Source organism: Zosterops lateralis (assembly GCF_965231275.1).
Source record: "Zosterops lateralis genome assembly, chromosome: 16".
NCBI classification, from domain to species: Eukaryota; Metazoa; Chordata; class Aves; order Passeriformes; family Zosteropidae; genus Zosterops; species Zosterops lateralis.
The window spans coordinates 4072673-4091718 of NC_139776.1; the positions used below are offsets into that span (position 1 = coordinate 4072673).

At 44.2% G+C, this 19046-nt stretch overlaps 1 protein-coding gene across 1 annotated transcript in view; it reads left to right on the forward strand.

Annotated features, from left to right (window-relative positions):
* The window catches only part of PHACTR3 (phosphatase and actin regulator 3), a gene marked incomplete at its 5' end in the record, with an annotated part of 99157 nt that extends 80955 nt beyond the window's left edge, over positions 1–18202 (forward strand). The window contains 5 exons of the mRNA XM_083873547.1: positions 9883–9938; positions 13919–13980; positions 14834–14974; positions 16210–16286; positions 17758–18202. Coding sequence (XP_083729673.1) covers positions 9883–9938; positions 13919–13980; positions 14834–14974; positions 16210–16286; positions 17758–17773 — 352 coding nt within the window. The 3' untranslated portion in view covers positions 17774–18202. The remainder of the gene's footprint in view (positions 1–9882; positions 9939–13918; positions 13981–14833; positions 14975–16209; positions 16287–17757) is intronic.
* Between the last annotated feature and the right edge of the window lie 844 nt (positions 18203–19046).

The following is a 19046-nucleotide window of genomic DNA, read 5'->3' on the forward strand; positions in this document are numbered from 1 at the left end:
TCCCAGAGGGGCTGCAAATCTGGTTTTTCAGACAAGACAGTTTGCCACATTCTCCTATTCTGTGCAACAGAGATAACCATAACCACATAGACCAGGTTTGCAGAGCACTGTGAAAGCTGCTGGTGAAAGAGCTACAAAACTGATGATTATTGAGGGGACTCACACTCCTATACACATTTTGGGCTACATCTCTGAGCTCTCAGTGGAATTTCTCATTTCACTCTGCACCGAGAGCAGGAACACTCTTTGTACTGAAAAATCCTCAAGAGAAATTTTGAAAGAAGGAAAATATTAAAAGCAAATAAATGGGAGTGCAGTGAAAAGCAGGATTCAGAGCCTGCTGTGGCTCTGGCCAGCCGAGGTTAGTGACAGTATGAGGCCAGGCTGTTGGTCTGACTCTGTTCTGGAAAATGCTGGGCCAACTTCGGTGTACATGAGAGGAACAGAAAATAGTACAGCAGATGGTGAGATGCTGTCTGAAGGCAGGGATATCCCATCCCTTTGGAGAGGCTGTGTGGGTGAGTGACAGGCGAGAACTAGAAAGCCTTGCCTTGCCAGAGGGAGTGTTCCCAGAGAGATTCCTGCAGCCTGGGGGCAGGTGTGCAGCCACACACTCAGCCCTGCCTGTCCCAGCAGTGTTTGCAGCTTCACAAATTGCTGTCCTTTAGGTTTTTCCTTCAGGGATTACACAAAGTACTCGGAGAGTGCTGCATTTGCCTTGATTTACTTCAGCAATTAAGAAAGCTGCTGCTTGGCATCAAGCTTGACACTGCAAGGAGTTTGCAAAAAGTGCCACAGCATGTTCCCTCCTGCTTGGAGCCACTGGGTTAGGAGGTTCACAGCTCACACAGCTTGATACCCTCAGCTCTGGGGTAAATCCTCACTGCCCTTTGCAGAGGTTTATTTGTCACCTCCCAGGCTTTGCAGGTTGCCAAGGGGTCCTTGGTGCACATCTCCAGGTGTCAGGGAAGGATGTTCTCCAGAAGTCACATCTCATGGGGAGATTTCCAGCAGCTCACAGCCACAGCAAGAGGGGCCATTCTCAAATGGTTTTGCACAGAGTGAGGGGGAGGAGGAGAACTGACACACAGCTGGCAGCCCACACACACCAATACTTTGTCTGCTCTCTGCAAATCCAGCTGTGGTTTCTTCCAGTGACCCAAATCCCACAGTTGCACATTGCAGTGGCATCTGTTGTAGGGGCAACTGTTTGTGGATTAAGTGCACAGTCCTGCAGGATCTTAGTGCAGCCCTGAGCATCCCAGCTGAGGCCAGGACATTCTGGGACACTTCCATCCATGGACAATATCTCTGTTTGTTGCCCTCTGAAATGGAGCTGGAGCTACATTTGGAGCTGACATGTCTCTCTCTCATGCTGTCCCTGTCCTCTCTGGCTGTCATGGCTGAAATTGCACTCCTGCCTTCCCAGGAAATTGAGTCACGACGAGCCTGCAGACATTTAATTTTGTGCAGGGCACAAAGGTGCCTGGCAAGCCAGCCTCAGCCTCCCAGGAGGAGAACAGGCACTAACATTGTATTAGGGATTGTTCATACAGTGAAGTTAAAACCTAGCTTTTTTATTTTCTTACCTTTCCTCCCCTTTTCTTATTTTTTTATCATAACCCAGTAAGCACCCAGGAGCATGCAACTGCCACTAGGACAGGAAAGTCTCAGTCTCCACCACTGGGCTGACATTTGCCTCTGTTTGCTGGTTATTTCAGATTCCCTCCTGCTGCTCATGCAGTTGCTATCAGAGTTGATTTTAGTATCATTTCAGCAGTGGCAGATGTCTTTATTTAAAATGATATCATGGTAATAAACACATAATGGGATAGAGCTAAAACTCTGGGATTTATATGATTGCTTTTGTTTGCCTGTCCTGAAGCATCAAACCACAATGTTCTCAATTTGCCCAAGTCTGAGATATGCAGCATTGCTTTTTTGCTTTTTCATTCTGCAGGAACACAGGGCTCCAGAGTTTTAGTCTAATTTTGGAGGAAAAAATAAAGGGAAAAAAGAAGAAAGAAAATCTATTGCTTTACATTGAAATGTGATTAAGCATTTTCAGTGACCTGCACAGTGTGACCAGGTCATACCCAGCACTTGGTTTCTGCTGGAAGAACCTTCAACACCCATTTTTTACCAACCCTGAAACTCTCCCCAGCCTTCATCAGAGGAGGGGTGCTGGGAGCTGTACCACTCACCCTGTTATTTGAAGAGTGTGTTCTTTCAGCACTTTGCCTTGCTGAGCTATTTTTAGCTTGAAAGTATTCCCCAAACCAGCTCTTTGCCCAGCTGCAAGGCAGAGCAGAAGTGAGAACAAGCTGCTGTTCATGAGAACAGTGCTGCTCACACTGACATTGCTGCTGAGCAAGACACTCATCAAACTACAGACAGGGAACATGCCTTTGGCTGAACAACCCGTTATACTTTTGTCACCCAAATGATTAAATATTGTAATTCTGTCACAAACAGGACAGATCCATTCTCCAGCAGCTCTGTTAAACCACAGAATGGGGAAGCAGGTGGAAGGGAGAGGAAACTGCTGCTCTGAAATAAGCAGTTATTACATTTGAAGCCCATGTCAGCATGCTATTCTTGCATATTAACTAATAACTCAGATGAAAATTAAAGCCATTATGTTATATTGGTCCCAGAACGTGCAGCAGCATCCTCCAAGAGTCCTTATCTGAGTGTGCAGAGGGGTATGAAAGCAAAAGCCTCCTGAAGGTGGTGGAAGGATGCTCAGCACCTGCACTGAGCTTTGCAGCAGGTCTTTGAACTGGTCCTGATCTGCTCCCAGCTGTGCCTGGCCTTTCTTCCTCACACCTTGGGAAAATCAGGCACCCAAAGGTCAAATGCAGCAGGGCTTTCAGAGGTGGTGAGAACTGTGATTACCCTCAAGCCCTCTCCACTTGAATCCTCTGACATGATTAAATCCTGGCTGTGGTGGTGTTTCAGCCCTGTGCAATAACAAACCTGTCACAGGGCAGGTCCTTCAGGGACAGTGGGATATGATACAAGGGGTCATGCTGGGCAAGTGTGTGGTTTCTATTTCAGCTGAAATCTGAACCCTTTGCAGGGCTCCTATCACAGAAATGATAATGATGGACATCTGTAATTGCCTGGTAGATGAGTGACAACATAATTAACTGAACTCGTGCTGATGTGCAGCTTTGAAAATCCAGACAGAACTAAAGGCCAAACAAATAAATAACACATGCAATTAAGGCAACATTTATAGCCTCTGTGTTTATCAGCAGTTTTCTTACTCGGATGCAAAAAATAGTTCATGATGGCACAGAGACACAAATACCAGGTGATTTTAAAGAATGCAACTCACAGCATTTACTAAACCAGCTCACCCTTCACACTGCTCTGAGCTCTCTACTATCAGAGAAGGTCAGCAACTGCTCTTAGGATGATACTCTGGGATGCTCCAAGGGCTGGAGAACTTCTGCTTTGGGATTGTTCAGCCTAGGGATAAGAAGCTTCTAAGGAGACAACGTTTGGACCTTCCAGGAATTAAAGGGGGTTATAAAAAAAGAGGGAGAGTAACTTTTTACATGGGCAGATAGTGATAGGCCAGGGGGGAATGGTTTTAAACTGAAGGAAGGTCAGGTTAGATTAGATAAGAGAAAGAGTATTTTTACAGTGAGAGTGGTAAAACACTAGAACAGGTTACTCAGAGAGGTGGTGGATGTCCCATTCCTGGAAACATTCAGTGTCAGCTTGGATGAGGCTCTGAACAACCTGATCTACTTGGAGATGTCCCTGCTCATTGCAGGGGCGTTGGACAAGGTGCTTCTAAAGGCTCTTTCCACCTCAAACTATCCTGATTCTATGATTTTCCTGTTATGGGAAATGCTGGCACATCAGTTCCCACTTTTTACACGATCCAGAATTACCTTGGGGTAAAAACAAGTCTGTGTTTCGGTGTCTGCCTTCTAATTTTGTACAGACAGTAACAGAGAAGTCCCTCCCACCCTGGATTTACTACTACCCATAATTGTACATTGCAGGCAGGCACGGTGCAGTGCGTGGGTGACTCAAGGCCCTGGCACACATCCTCTTCACAGCTACTTATAGGAAGGATGAAAATAAATTTCTTGTTGAATCGAACATGATGTTCTGGCAACAGAGATGCCAATTTGAGAGGCAGAGTCTCTGCCTCCTGATGGGCAGCAGACACAAGCAGCTTTGTGAGAGGCAAAATCAGGGCACTCCCATTTCTCCTCCCTTTGCCTGGGCTGGGAGAGGGATCCTTCCCACCACCTCCCTTCCCGACTCATCTGCAAAACCACCTGACATGAGGAACAATCAATGCAATTGCTGCTGGCTACAGCTCATTTACTGATGGAGGGATTGATTGCTCACTTGTCAGTCCAGGGTCCACAGGCACACGCACGTGTCCAGCTCACTCCTCCCTTTGGAGAAGATCATCACAATCACATGGATCTTACTAACACCAGCAACAGGATTCCAAAGTGAAACTTCTGTTTCCAGCTACAAATCCGAAGGAAATTCAGTTTTGTGGCAATCACACACATGGATGCTGTGCAACAGATTTTATGAGAAAACTATTTTTGGGAAACAGGAACACATTTTTGGGGACAGATAAGAAACTACACAAACCTGAGCTGTTTTTCACTGGATTCTGCTTGAATGCTTGCTTGAGTCTGCCAGGAAGGTGAGGTGCAGACTAATAAGAGGAGGAAAGAAGGAAGGACTGCCTGAGGTGTGGGAAGTCAGCACAGCCCCACACACACACAGAGGGGCTCTACCTGTCCCAGACTGGTCTCTCATCAGCCATTCTGTGCCCACACCTGCAAACCCTCAGCTCTGTGTGGCTTTGCTGGGATGCAGCTCACACAAGGGCCAAAACAGACCCTGCAGAGGGTAATTGTGAGGGCAGAGCACTTGGCAGCAGCTCCTGCTCACAGGACACATCGATACCTGTCTGACAGCAGCTCCTGGGTGCTGGTGACATGATCCTCAGCCTGCTGAGCACTCAGTCACCTGTAACTGCCCAACATGATCAATCCTTGTATAACTGTGGTCCCAAGACATTCATTCCCTTCAGTGTGCAGGAGACAATGTGGCAGTGTGAGGCAGGTATTGATCTCCTGATCAGCAGTCAGAGGCACATGTGCCAGTCGCTGGGCTCACAAACATGTGGCCCTGCCCCAAAGGGGACCAGCTCTCTGTGGCTTTCCCCACACTCCAAACCCACACCTGCACCTGTGCTCGTGTCCAGCACTTCCATGGCAGGGCTCTGATGGCAGAGGGAAGCCTGTTTTGCTGCAATTATACACCACATATGATCAGCAAGGGAAAAAGCCACAGGAAAGGCACCACAGCTGCCCTGCCCCTCTGAGAGCAGAGGGAGCTCTCATGGACGTCAGAGGATTCCCTGTGCACATTGCACAAGGAAAACAAACACTCGAGGCCATGTGCAAACTCTGAGCCCTGAGGTGCCTTGAGAGCCAGAGCAGCTGGCTGTACCTGCAGGGTGTTCTGGGGAGAGCCACAGGTGACTGAGATAACTTGAGCAATGACCTGCTCCTCTCACCCACAGGAGTAACACTGGGAGAACATGGGAGCAAGCAAAGCCTTTGGCTTCTGAGAGATTATAATAAATACAAATTATCATCTCTCTGAGCCCAAATTACTGGAGAAAGCATTCTAAAGGTAGTCTGAAAATACACCCAGAACACTCACCAAGTTTCAAACAACTGAAGAACACCTGCTGCTTGAAGGTTTATGCTGGCTTTGCACACAACAGTAACACAAAATTTTGGCAATTTTTCTGAACGTGGGAAATAGCTGCACATGAAGTGCTGTGTGTCCATCCCCTTTTACCCCCACATACTTACAGTGAGTGCTTTATTATTGTGAAAAAATGTTGGTGTCTGTCCAAACTTGGAGCATCTCTGACACACATGCAGCAACCTCTGAACTGTATCCAGACACCGCTTACAGCAAAATGCCTCTGGTGCCTCCAGTTGTTCTCAGTTTCCCAGAGGCAGCTGCAGCCACCTCTGAGGTGCTGCCAGTGCAGCTCCACTTACTGCTGCTCTTGGCACCCCTTGGTTCAAAGTAACAGAGAAGCAAAATCCTGGACTGGGCACTCTTAGTGCAATTCCAGTGACATTGTGGGGGAGTCTGGACAGAGGTAGGATCAGCCTACAAGTTACTCAAGCATTTTCAAGAAAGGTTCAAGGCCTTTCCCAAAAGAACTGGCCCCACAGGTGCTCAGAGGGAGCACTCCTGCCTTACCAGGCAGCACAAGAATTACCAAACCTAGGTTTTCATAACAGCCAAGAACATAAGGGCATTAATTGGCTGTTTTTCCCAGAAGCAGGAAATAGATATTGAAATCAGCTGAAGGGAAATCATTACTGTCACACAACAGAAGTGGTGGACTATGTGAGTGCTCCCCATGGAGCTCATGTCATCTTGCTGAGGTGAGACCATGTGGGGCTGTGAATCTCTGGGTGAAAAAAGAACAGAAGTGGAAAGCACAGGACTCACCCAGCCATGACCACACTGTGCTGCTGCAGGGCTGGAGCCTCCTGTCCACCTTAAATGGCACCTCCAGCCACAGCTACTGACCAGCACAACAGCCCCCCTGGGCCTGAGTGAGCCCTACACCCATCCTCCCTCAGGGGCAGGGACTTCACTGGATCCACAGGAAATGAGCCAGGACTGACTCAGAATCACCTGCACCTGCCTCATACAAAATCCTCTCTCTGCAAAGCCTGTGGAGACCATCCATAGTCACTGGGGTCTCAGGTTTTGGCTTTCACAAAGGCTCCTTCATGGCAGGTGCCTATTTCATCCTCCAGAATCACACACCAGAGTGATTCTCCCCTACTCGGCAGATAATTCTTATTCAGCTGGAGTTTGTTTCCTTTAAATATGAGATGTGAGCATCCTCTCTGTGTCTCCTCAGCCTCTCCATGCCCTGGCTGTGCTCACTGTGCTGTGAGGGGCACTGAGGCCATGTCCCCAGGCCAGGTGTCCCTGAGGTGTGGTGGCATTCCTGAGGCCAAGGCACTGGCTCTCCTCAGAGATGGACAGTCCCTGCTGAGGACACTCACTGAGCTCAGCACACAGAGGCAGGATTTCATACATATCAGCTTCAGGGAAAATATGAAATAAATAATAAATATCCAGAACAGAGCACCTGTTGCTCAGAGCCTGCCTCACCCAGAAGCAGAGACACAAACTCAGCTCAAATGGTTTTTTACATTAAAACTCCCTCAGGAGGGATGTGGATTGTGACAGGGGTAACCTGTGCCCTGCCAGGAGCCCTCAGAAGATGATGTGTGTCCTTACCTTGCCCTGCCTGGCTGCAGGTGGGCACTGAAGCTGTGGCTGGGGCTCCAGACCCAGTGTGGGGCTGCTGCTCTCCACCATCCCCCGGGGCAGGGTGGGCTCTGCCCCACAACCACAGATTGCTCTGAGAAGTGATCAGACAAGGCAGAGGATTCACTGTACAGGTGGTGAAGTCCTGCAGAAAGAGGCTCTGGAGCCCTGAGTCACCCCAGGCAGCTCAGTGGCCCCAGGCCATGCTCCAGCCCCTGTGGCCCCATCACTGTCAGGGCATCTGGAGCCCTTCCCCTTCACCAGCTCCCCAGCCCAGCTCAGAAAGGAAGCAAAAGTTGTTTCTGGGCACACAGAGACTTCTTCTGAACAGCAGAAATAACAAACAGACCCAAAATCTCCCCAGACTTTGATAGCAACAATGTCAGAGGTTTTTGCCACTTCTCCTTTGTGACTCTTGCTGTACTTGGTGTTTTTGCTCTATCCCAAAACCCAAACCTTCCCAAAACTCTGTTAGAAATTTATTTTAAACCAAAGTCCATGTCTAGTCTTGTAACTGTGAAGCAAAGTTTGGAAGTGTGGTCTATATGTCTGGAAAACTCAGGAGAAAGCCCTGCAATGCTCTCCTGTGCACAGAATCCTGCAGCTTTTCCTTCTGCTGCAGGTAAAACTGAGGGTGTGCACAGAAAAATGAGCACTTAGATGTATTTATCAAAACCAAAAAGGAAACAGGGTTTAAATAATCAACCATCATACATATTATATATAAATACAGAGCATCACAGAATCACAGAATATTCATATATATTTGTATTCTCATCCTGCTCTAATTATTCTGTTAGGCTTTTAATCTCCCAGTTTAAGAGGGGCCTCAGAAATCTAAAAATCTAATGTACAGATTCGGGAGAATCTCTCACTCTCACACCCAGGGCTGTAATTAAGGATGGCTGAGAGAGAGGCATAGGAGCAGCAGGTCGGGTGGATCTTTCATTTGCAGATAAACTCTCCAAGTAAGTCATTCTTCCCTGATTTATATTGTAAAATGCACTTTATGTGTTTCAAACAAAACCTAGCCTTGTGTAATTTCTGAGGCAGGCAGGGAAATGAGGGAGGTCCAAGGGTAACAGGAATTAAAAATGTATAAAGCCTTTAGTTTCAGCATAATTTCTATTTCAGTTGGGATTATTGCAACCTCTGCTGCTGGAGTCTCTGATTTATTAGTCCAAAGAGAAGGCAGAGGTCAGGAGAAAAGCCTGAGGCAGGAGGAGTGAGAGTCAGGCTGTAGGTGTTTCTGCACAAAAGCTCATCTAAGTTTTCTCTTGGTGTGAATTTGCTGCAGCAGTTTGTGCTGCTTCCTGTTGCCAGAGATGAGAGTTTTTCCAGAGAATTTACTTTCAAAAGGCTAAGGAGTTGTTGATCAGATAACACACGACCACAGAGTTGATTTGGAATGTATATTGGGCAAGGCTTACAAAACAAAGAAAAATCAGAACCAGGGGATTTTACTGGGGTTTTTTTGCAGCGTGTTAACAATTACTTCATTTTTCCATCTGCTGTAGATTTGATAAAACATAGATCCTGCTACAGCAGGAATTATTCATTCATCCATCCATCCCCTATGCCCGGCAGAGGAAGAACTGCAGCAGTTTGCAGTGTGGTCCCTGCTCTGAGCGTTTCTTTGTCTCTGTAACTTCATCTCCGGCTTGGCAACATCTGCCGGGAGCAGGGGATGAGAATCCTCGGTGCTGCCAGAACTCAGGGCAGGGAACTCTTGGATTATGACATGAAATCCGGCAAATGCAGCCCCTGTCTGTGTGTCTGTGTGTCTGTGTGTCTGTCTGTGTGTGCAGGGAGGGCTCCCGTTACCTGAGCTCCTCTGCAGATCTCCTCGTGGGGGAGTCTCATTCAGTATGCGCAATAAAACCCGCCGTGGCACCGATCAGATGATTCGAGGAGTCAATCCTGAGGCAGCACTAGTGAGAAAAGGGGAGGTGGAACCAAGACAGTCGCGCAGACAGAGCCAGGCTGTGAGCAGAACACGAATTGCATTCGGCAGGAGCAGAGCCGGGGATTGGGGCTGCTCTGTGTGTGCTGGGGAAAGCACAGAGAGCTTTATTCCTTCTCTGCTGGGAGTAGGGAAAAGGGATGCGCTGCTCCGTGTGATTGAAGGGGTGAAGGCAGAGATAGAGGCAGAAGATCGCTGTGGAACTCTTTGATAAGCACCTCGAGGGTGGATTTTGCCTCTGGACAGTGCTGGTCCCAGCTCACTGTCTGGAGAGGGAGATGAAAAGGATGCACCTTCCCAGGAAGAGTTTCACTGACAGCAGAGCAAACTAAGGACAACTTTTACCTGCATTACTGACATTTGGGAAATAAAATATAGGAAAGAATTCTCTGCCAGGACTTTTTTTACTTTATTTTTCCTTCTTCACAAGTTCTGGAGAGGGATTTTGTAGTCCCCTCCTGAGGAAAACACCAACCACAAGTCAGAATTCTACAGACTTTCCCAAGAACAGACATGGTACAAAATGTCATTTTGGTGTTTTTCCGCAGGCGACTCAGCCAAAGACCCGCTGTTGAGGAGCTGGAAAGAAGGAATATACTGAAACGTGAGTACTTTTTATTTTCCTAAAGTATTTTATGTGTGTTTGTTGAAATCAGTGATCGCATTTCCAGAACGTATTATTTTTAAATAGATGAATTAATTCACTGGGATCATTTTCTGTACCTGAAAGTTTTAATTTTTCACAAAGACTTGCAAATTTAGGACAAGGCTTTAGGTTCAGACTTTGAAATAATTTTCATTCTGATTCCACTGTTACTGGTGTCCAAGAGGGGAATACAATCTGAGTGTCACAGTGCCGTGAGAATTGGAGGGACATTTTTCAGGACATGGATTTTCAAGGCAAACACTGACTGGCACTGGCTGTACAGTGGAGAGGGGAAGCATCCCTGCAGAGATGTGATTCTTCCCAGGTCCATTTGTCCATGTCATTGGAGATCTTCCCAAAGCCAAGTCAAAGATGAGTCTGAGATATCAGGATTATTACAGGGACAGTCCCAGGCCTGCTACAGGCTGATGTTCTCAGCATCTCTCAAATTCTCAAGGCAAAACTTGAAACTCTTTTTCTAAATGTTTCCAAGGGATCAAACAAGTGATGAACATCATCCCTTCCCTTAAAACTGCTGAATAAGGGGAAGGTGAGGGACAGCTTTGAAATAGTCTCCATTGTGGACCTCAAAAGGGGGAATCCATCTGCTGTTTGGTCTCTTTAGCACTGAAGGACAAAATCACCCAGAGTGATGTCAACTATAGGTTCTCATTAAACAATCATAAACCACAAAGCCACAGAAATCTGTCACACAGTGTTTAATTTATATTTAATCACAGGATTGTAATTCACTAGGAAAAAGGTCATCAGCATTGTGTTACCTAAAATTTCATGTCTCAGAATTTTCTTAGTGGTTCTTAGGGAAAAACCTTATGCTCTTGCCATTGAAATTATTTGGGACTTCATTTCAATTTTCACACCAAGGGATGCCACAGTATAACATATATTTAGCAGTATTTTCTGTACAGTTCCTGTGCACAGTAAAATGAGCTCTATTTTCATGTGCACAGCTTGAGGAGGAAAAAGAAACCCTCTTTTTGCAACATGAGTGGGTGAACTTGGCCAAACTTCACCTGTCATCTACCAGAGAGGCAGGAAAATGCAGTGACCTGAACTATGTGGGGACAGATTTTCAAGAGTCAGTAACCAAGATCTCTGAAAATCTGATTCTTTTTTTTTTTTTTTTTTTTTTTTTTTTTTTTTTTCCCCTGGCTAAGGAAAAGCTGATCTCCGCTGAAAAAAAATCTGTTCCTTTATGTTTACTTTTTTGAAGTGTGCTGGTTACATCCTTAATCTGGGTTAAACTGACCGGTTTTAATAATAAAAAAAGTTTGAATACATTCACATAATGAGCTTAGAGAGAGATAAAGCAGAAAGAAGATAAAGCAGAATTAAAGATACTTCCTGAATACCAGGAAGTAAACATACTGGTCTAGATTTGTATCTCATTTAAAAAGCTCCCAGCATGGAGCAAATTTATTGACTTCTGTTGAGTTGCTCAGGCTTTACAGAAGTTCAGCTGGGATCAGAACCACTTCCATTTCATTTACCTCTGCCATTATTTAAAAAGCTGAGTATCCTGTGTAGCTGTATCAATATAAAAGCCCTTCAGTGAAATCTCTACAACCTCCTCCAGGTGTAGTAGGGGTTTGTGCAGTTTTAGGTTGTGAATTTCCCAACATCTTTGATGTTCATAATTGGAACTGCTGACAAAAGTTCTTTTATGGACTCAGAATTCACATTTGTACAACTCTGGTAAAAAGAGAAGCATATTGCAAAGTACAACTACTGTCACTTTAAAGCAAATCTCAGCAAGGTTTCGAAAAGTGATTCCTTGTCTCCTTTAGGGAGTAGTTTCTGAGATAAAAGTAATACTTAAAAAGCAAACTTAGAGCCAGCACTTTCTTACAATTTTGTTGATCTTCCAAGTTTTTTAACCATAGAAACACTGCTGGCTTCCCACCAAGCATGAAAAGCAAAAGAACTAAAATCTGACAGCCCAGGTGTCACATCTATCCTTGCTGTACCCAACAGAAAGGTGAACCCACAGCCAAGAAGGCATCTCCTGAACCCCACTGTAAAATTGTGAACCCAAGGAGATGCTTTAGTGTCACACAGAGCTGGGAGCTCCCTGAGGGAACTGGCAGAGCTCAGAATGAGCTCCAGCTCTGCACAGGCCCCCTCAGATCCGGGAGAATCTCTGCTGAGATTTACAAACCAGCCCCCAGCAATGAATGGAGCTGTGTGGGCAGAATGATGGTGATGGGAAAAGCCTCTCTGGGTTGTCTGAGCAATACTGCCTGAGTTCTGGAATCCCTTGCCAGTATTTCATATCAAATCTCAGGTTATTGGGTTTTTTTTGTACAAGAATGATTTCTTTTATTTCTTGGAGCTGGAAATAGGCACTGAACCCAAGTGGATAGAAATAGGTTACTACACATTTAGTATATTTGGAAAAGTATTTTTTGATCAGAAGGGTGTATTTTTGGCTTCTCTTTGGGAATTAGAATCATAGAATCACAGAAGGGTTTGGGTTGGAAAGGACCTTAAAAATCATCTTGTTCCAGCCTCTGCCATGGGCAGGAACACTTTCCAGTGGACCAGGTTGCTCTAAGCCCCATCCAACCTACCTTGAAAGCTTCCAGGGATGGAGCAGCCACAGCTTCTCTGGGCAGTTCTCTCACTGCACATCACATCATATCCTTAAAAGGCACTACACCACGGAAAATTATCTATTTTTAATTGAAAAAAAGAGTATAAAATAGGAATATCTACTCTAAAATGGGTGAAATAAAGCTGAATGAATATCTTCTTGCAGGTATCTCTATATCTAAGAATACCCTCTAGTTCTGAAAGCCTGTTCTCCTTTTACACGTTGCAGACTGAAATAGCTGCTCATCCCTGACACAGCACTAATTTTAGCTGACCTGTTCTCTTTCCATTTTGTGCCTTGCCACTGAACTGTAATGCAGCACATTACAGCACTTTAAATTCGTTTGATTTACACTTCTACCCTTGCCATGTGGAACTGTGCACCACTACGTTATTTTAAATAGATTTGATTGCATCTCAGTGTCATCTAATGAGTGCAAAAATCAGGGAGAAAAATGCTTCATTGTTAAAAATATCTTGGAAATCCATCTGCAGTGCTAGTGGGTTTTGGAGGCACAGTAGGAATCACGTGTGTGCTTTAACACTGGGAATATCTAATGCAAGTGGTATAATAAAACTCACTGTAGTAGCCAGAGAATCCCTGAATGGTTAAACCTTTTTCTCTGGCTCTGCAGCTTTGTTCAGGTCACGGGCTCACGCCTTAATTTAGTAACACATAGTACTGGGAATAGAAACGCCATTAACTCGTTTCCTAAGGCAGGGGATCTATTTCACAGTGTTACAGCACTCTGGGCTATTTTTAGAGCCAGTGTGTAGGAGTTCTCACGGCTCGAATGTTAATAGGCACAACACACAAAGACAAGGGGGCTGAGCTCAGAGCAGAGCTCTGCACAGCAACCCCGGCAGCACAAAGGGGTCTCATGTCAGGGGAAGCCAAGGTGCAGGTCAGTGCCAAGAGTGATGAGGCTGAGAGAACAGGACTGAGGACAGAACAGGAGCTGCTGCAATGAGGCTCCTCAGCATCCCACACCACGAATGGCTCCAGCAATACGCAGAGTAGAAAAGGATGATCGATCAGCTATGGAGAGTTTTGATTTTCCTTCTGAGGTTTATCCAAGCGGAGCGCTGGTGTGGCCGCTGTTGTTTCATTAAATCCCCGTGGAGCTCAGAGCTGACATTGGCACCAGCACGGTGTCCTCACAGAGAGGTGACAACATGCTCCAACACACACCAGAGATGCACTGAATTACCCAAACACACAACCACGAGCTGCTGGTTTGGCTGTGCTCATCATTGCCTGGAACTTGGGAAAACACCAAACTTCCTCATGAGGAAAGTCATCTTCTTCTTTGTATTCTCTGCAGAACGAAACGACCAGACGGAACAGGAGGAGAGGAGGGAGATCAAGCAGAGACTGACGAGAAAGGTAAAATCTTGCAATACCTGCTATTAGCTTTTGGAAATTGAGCAAAATTACTGTATCAACCAGCCATAGAGGTTGTTATTATACAGAACCTCCTTTAATATGCATCCTCCTCAGCAGTGTCTGACAGCAGTGTCTGGTAATATGAATTATAGACACACCTACCTTATCTCAGCTAGATGAGATTTGGTAGAATATACACCTATAAACTTACTCAGAAAATGGGTATTTGTTTGTACACTGCATATTTGTCAGCTCCATTGCTGGAAAAGGACTTTTTCATTCTTTGGAGCAGAGCTAATTCCCTGCTGAACACCAGGTCTGCTCTCATACTACATTTCTTTTTGCATTTAAAATATTCTCCAAATAAGAACAGGATCTTGTTGTTCTGTTCCTGGAAATCCCTAATGGAATTACAGACCAAATATGCTGATAACTTGTTAAAGCTAGACTGAAATCCTTACAGTGGGTCTAGTGCTGAGAACCTCATAGAGACAATCTGCCTCTGCCTGTAGTTGAACATCCTACAGCATCCAGAATCATCCAGAGATCATAAAAAATAGATCATGAGTCCTTTATATTTTGAAAATATATTTTATCAATATCTGGGTTAAAAAATTTTCTTCTTTTGTCCATTATAAAGGCACTGTACTGTAGCCCACAGCTCCATTTAAACCATTATTACTGTCCTAGTCCTCCAAATGATGAAATATTTCCCCGGAGTTTCCAAGGGTTGGGTGGTTTTCCATATGTGTAAATGCACAATGTGCCAAGATGAAAAGAAGCAAATATTGTCTTTTTTACTGATTCATTTGTTACTAACCCTGGCTTTATTCCACAAAACTTCTGTATACAGCTTAACCAGAGACCTACAGTTGATGAACTGAGAGACAGAAAGATCCTGATTCGATTCAGTGATTATGTGGAAGTGGCAAAAGCACAGGACTACGACAGGAGAGCAGACAAACCATGGACACGGCTGTCAGCAGCAGACAAGGTACTGACACAGCCACGAGGTTCTGCTTTGTCTGTAATGATGCGTCACATTCCCAACAGACTTTAACCTCTGCAACATTTCATCTGTGTAAACTTTACCATGATTTTTTATGTTGGAATCATACAAATGTCACAAAAACCTCTAGTACTCAAAATGCTTCTACTCACCCACCCAAAAAGCTGGATACAATTTTTTGGGCTCCAACTGAAAACCATTTCCAGCCAATAGAATATTAAGCTTTATTCTCAGACTGGAATTTTTGTCCCAAACATGCAAAAATTTCCTCTCCTGTTTCCTGTGAATGCCCAAGAAGTCACTGGAGCCACATTCTCCTGAGCATGAACTCTCATTTTGTCCCCTCACATACCTGCCACGTAGCTGATTTACATCCCCATTTAAGTGTCACGTTTAGGTGCTTGGGTAGTAAGAATATTTCACCATGATCCCAGCCAGAACAGTTGGGAAGTTTCAGGGAAGCAGAAGGAGCAGGATGCTGAGACAATTACTGGCAAAATGGCAAACACGGGACAGTTAACTTGGCTTTGTGCTGAGATGTGGATATCAAACACTTTTTTCCAATCCCAGGGTCTCCCCAGCAAGGGACAAATGGGTTTAGAGGATTCACAGAAAAGGAACAGAGCACTTCTACTCCAGTAGCTGCTCTCCCAAGCTCTCTAAAATGGTGAATAAGCTATTCCATAGTAATCAATGGAATAAGGATTTTATATTTTCCTTGTATGTGCTTTTATTAAAATTAGACTTTTCCTGGTTTTACTGTTTCAATCTTCCTGTTTCAATTAACAAGGCAGGTTTAAGAAAGTGACAGTTCTGCACACGCTGGTGGCACACATCAGGAAGTCAGAGTCAGAGCTGTACCTTTGCATTTGTGACTGAAAAATGGATCAATTTCTTGGCAGCTTCCCTTAATCTTTAATAAATTTTAACTGGAATCTTATTAAATGTGAGACAACCAGCTCTGAGGTGTTATTCTGCTAGAATTGCTTCTAGACAGCAGTGACCCTGTCAGCAATCAATAACAAATGAGAGGTATTGTGTCACCAATCCATACAACCCAAATATTCAGCTTTTCTACCAGCACAGAGTACTTTGTTGTATATATTTATATAGCCAATACTTGGTTTTACCTCAGAAAACTCTTCTGCTCTGCAGGTCTGGGATTTTGCTCACAAACACAAAATTATTTGCTCACTTTTTTTTCTCTTTTCAATTCCTAGGCAGCAATTCGGAAAGAGCTGAATGAATACAAAAGTAATGAAATGGAGGTTCATGCATCGAGCAAACATTTGACAAGGTCAGTTTTCCAGCTGGTTATTTCTGCTGCCTGCTAAAAACTCTGCTTGGGTCCTGAACCTGTGGATTTTACTCTTACATGCTGGATGTGGGAGAATATGCAAAGGGAGGTTAATATTAAAAGAAAATTGTAGCATTTCTCTTCCTGAAGAGAACCAAATTTTCTGATTTTTTGGGGGGCTTTTATTAGCACATACCAAGAAACCTGCAGACATTCTCCAGAGCATCCCTCAGATGGCATTCCTTGTACCAAAGATTCAAAGATAGGACAAAAAATAGTATATAACACAGCAAAAAATATGGTTTTTTTTAAAAGTAGAACGACTTAATATACTGTATAAAGATCTCTGAATTAAATGTACTTGAGTCTGCAGCCTTATCACAAACACTGGAAATTCCCTGCTCAGAAACACAACACGTAACAGGCCCAGGGGTAATGCCTTTGTTCTAATTGGATTTGTCCTAAAGGGTTCAGCCTGGGGATTTCAGTATTCCCTGTCAGTGCAGTTGCTATTGGAAGGAGCAAGGCCCAGGTAACTTAATGACACTTAACTCCCTGTCAGGAGCAGGTCAGGAGAGAGAACCGCTCTGGGTTGTTGTCACTCTCCCTGTGATTGGGGCACTGGGAACCTGGGCAGGGCAGTGCCTGCTCCATGTACCAGCACTGGTGACAGGGATTGTGTTTAAGCACACATAAAAATATTTATTTCCCTTCTTTAAGTGGAGAAATATAATGAGAGGCTGATTCCACAGCCACTGATACTTGCAGAAAGGCATCATTAAGGGCAAAGGAGCTTCAGTGCACTGATGGGATGAAACGTGGGGAGGGAAAAGGGATGGCTGCAGTTTCAGTCTGGAAGTGAGCTATACATCTCCTAATTGGAGCTACCTGGGGACTTTGAGTAGATGGTAATGAGAGGTTTTGAAATTTGTTCAGGATATTAGGAGTAAACAGGCTTCCAATTTACAATTAGTGCTGGGGCATTACAAACGATTGGGGCTTTAATCACGGATCTCAGCCAAAAGAGCAAGCCTAGAGAGCAGGAAGAATATTTATTCCAGACTCACAGGACTATCAAACACTTCACCAACAGCATCTCCTCATACTTTACAAAGCATTTTAACATTGCTGAACTCTTTAAAAAGAACAAGATCACTGCACAATGAAGAATATTGCTACCAAGGACAAACTGTGACTTCATTTACTAAAAACATCCCACATCAACTACATACTTGTATTTGCAATTGCATTCCCAAAGGTACACTGGGCCCTGAGGACTGTACCTGCACTACAGTTGTGGCACAGGGGAAATTTAAGAGTTGCTGATATTCTTCAGCACTGTCACTGTACCTTTAAACAGAATGAATACTTTTATGGGCTTTTAAAAATGTGCTTAATCTAACATAAAATAATTGAATAAAAATTAATTCTATTGCAAAGTGGTTTGAAAAGTCTCTCTCTTTCCTCCTAGATTTCACAGGCCATAGAAATTTTCTTCTGAGAAGAATCTGTCTTTACTTTTTGATATTGCTGCTGAACACACATCAGGGAACAGTGCAGCCCTTCCCTGAGGTTCAGTGCAGGCTCCCTGGACGTTGATGTGACAGAAGGACTCTGCAGTGAAGCCTCTGCAGCACTTGGGGACGGGACACCAGCCCTGAGCTCTGGAGGCAGAAGAGTCTGGCCTGTGGAGTGGGACAAGCTGCTGGAAAAGACTGAAGTGAAGTGACTTGGAAGAGCCTCCTCCTCTCCTTTCCCAGCTGTGTGGAACTGGGTTGCAGCCTGCCTTGGAAAAGGAGATGTTGTGCATGTACAGGCTTTACCATTCCAAGGCCTCTGACATAAAAGGACATGACACTCTGTCATCCAGTATTATGTTGACAAGACATTTTGAACTTACCACAATTAGTTTGTAAAACACCTAAGTTCATGTTCTAAAAACTAATTTAATGTATTATAATTTCATTCTTTTTTATATACTGTCTAACAGAATCACAGCTGCAAGCATTTTTGATTCCTGTTACTTTTGTTCTTTAATTAAATGACTACTTATTGCAGGAAATGAACATGTTTCCTAAAGCTCTTTTTTTTTCCCAGGGATAGTTGGGAAGAGATTATAATTATCATGCACCAAACCACTTGACTTCTTCATCAACACAGAGTCTGCAAAAGGATGATCTCAACTAAGATTTTCCATCTTGTGGAATAGCATAAGCTGGTTGTCACTCTGCACCACCTGAGGCTCTGACCCTCTAAAAATGACAATTTGGTTCACTGTTATTAAAAATTACTAAATTGGACAACCAGAGGCAGAAATGTAACAATGTACTTTGATGTTTAGCAAACAAATGGTTTTAATACTTTCTTGACAGTAAGAAGAAAAAAGTTACTAAATGGTACTAACAAAGCAAATAGAACTGGTTGAGAAAAATGTAAAGCCAGACATTTTAATAATGCCTGACATGGAGAAGCACCTGAGGATTTACTCAATACTACTAAAAGAATACTTGTGAGAAAAATAACACAGATAGCTGGAAACCACACGTGATGAGACAGAACAAAATGGTGAAACCACTCACAAAACAAACATTTCCCTGCAAGACTCTGAAGTGCTGCCATTCTAGGGAGTCATTCAATGTTAAAAACTTGAAAAAGGCCTTCTTGGTCCTGTAGCTTCATTGAGATGATCTCCATGAAGTGTGAAAATAATAAAATGCAGTCTGTCAAAGTGCTTGTATAGACTACTAATGAATTGCTGTG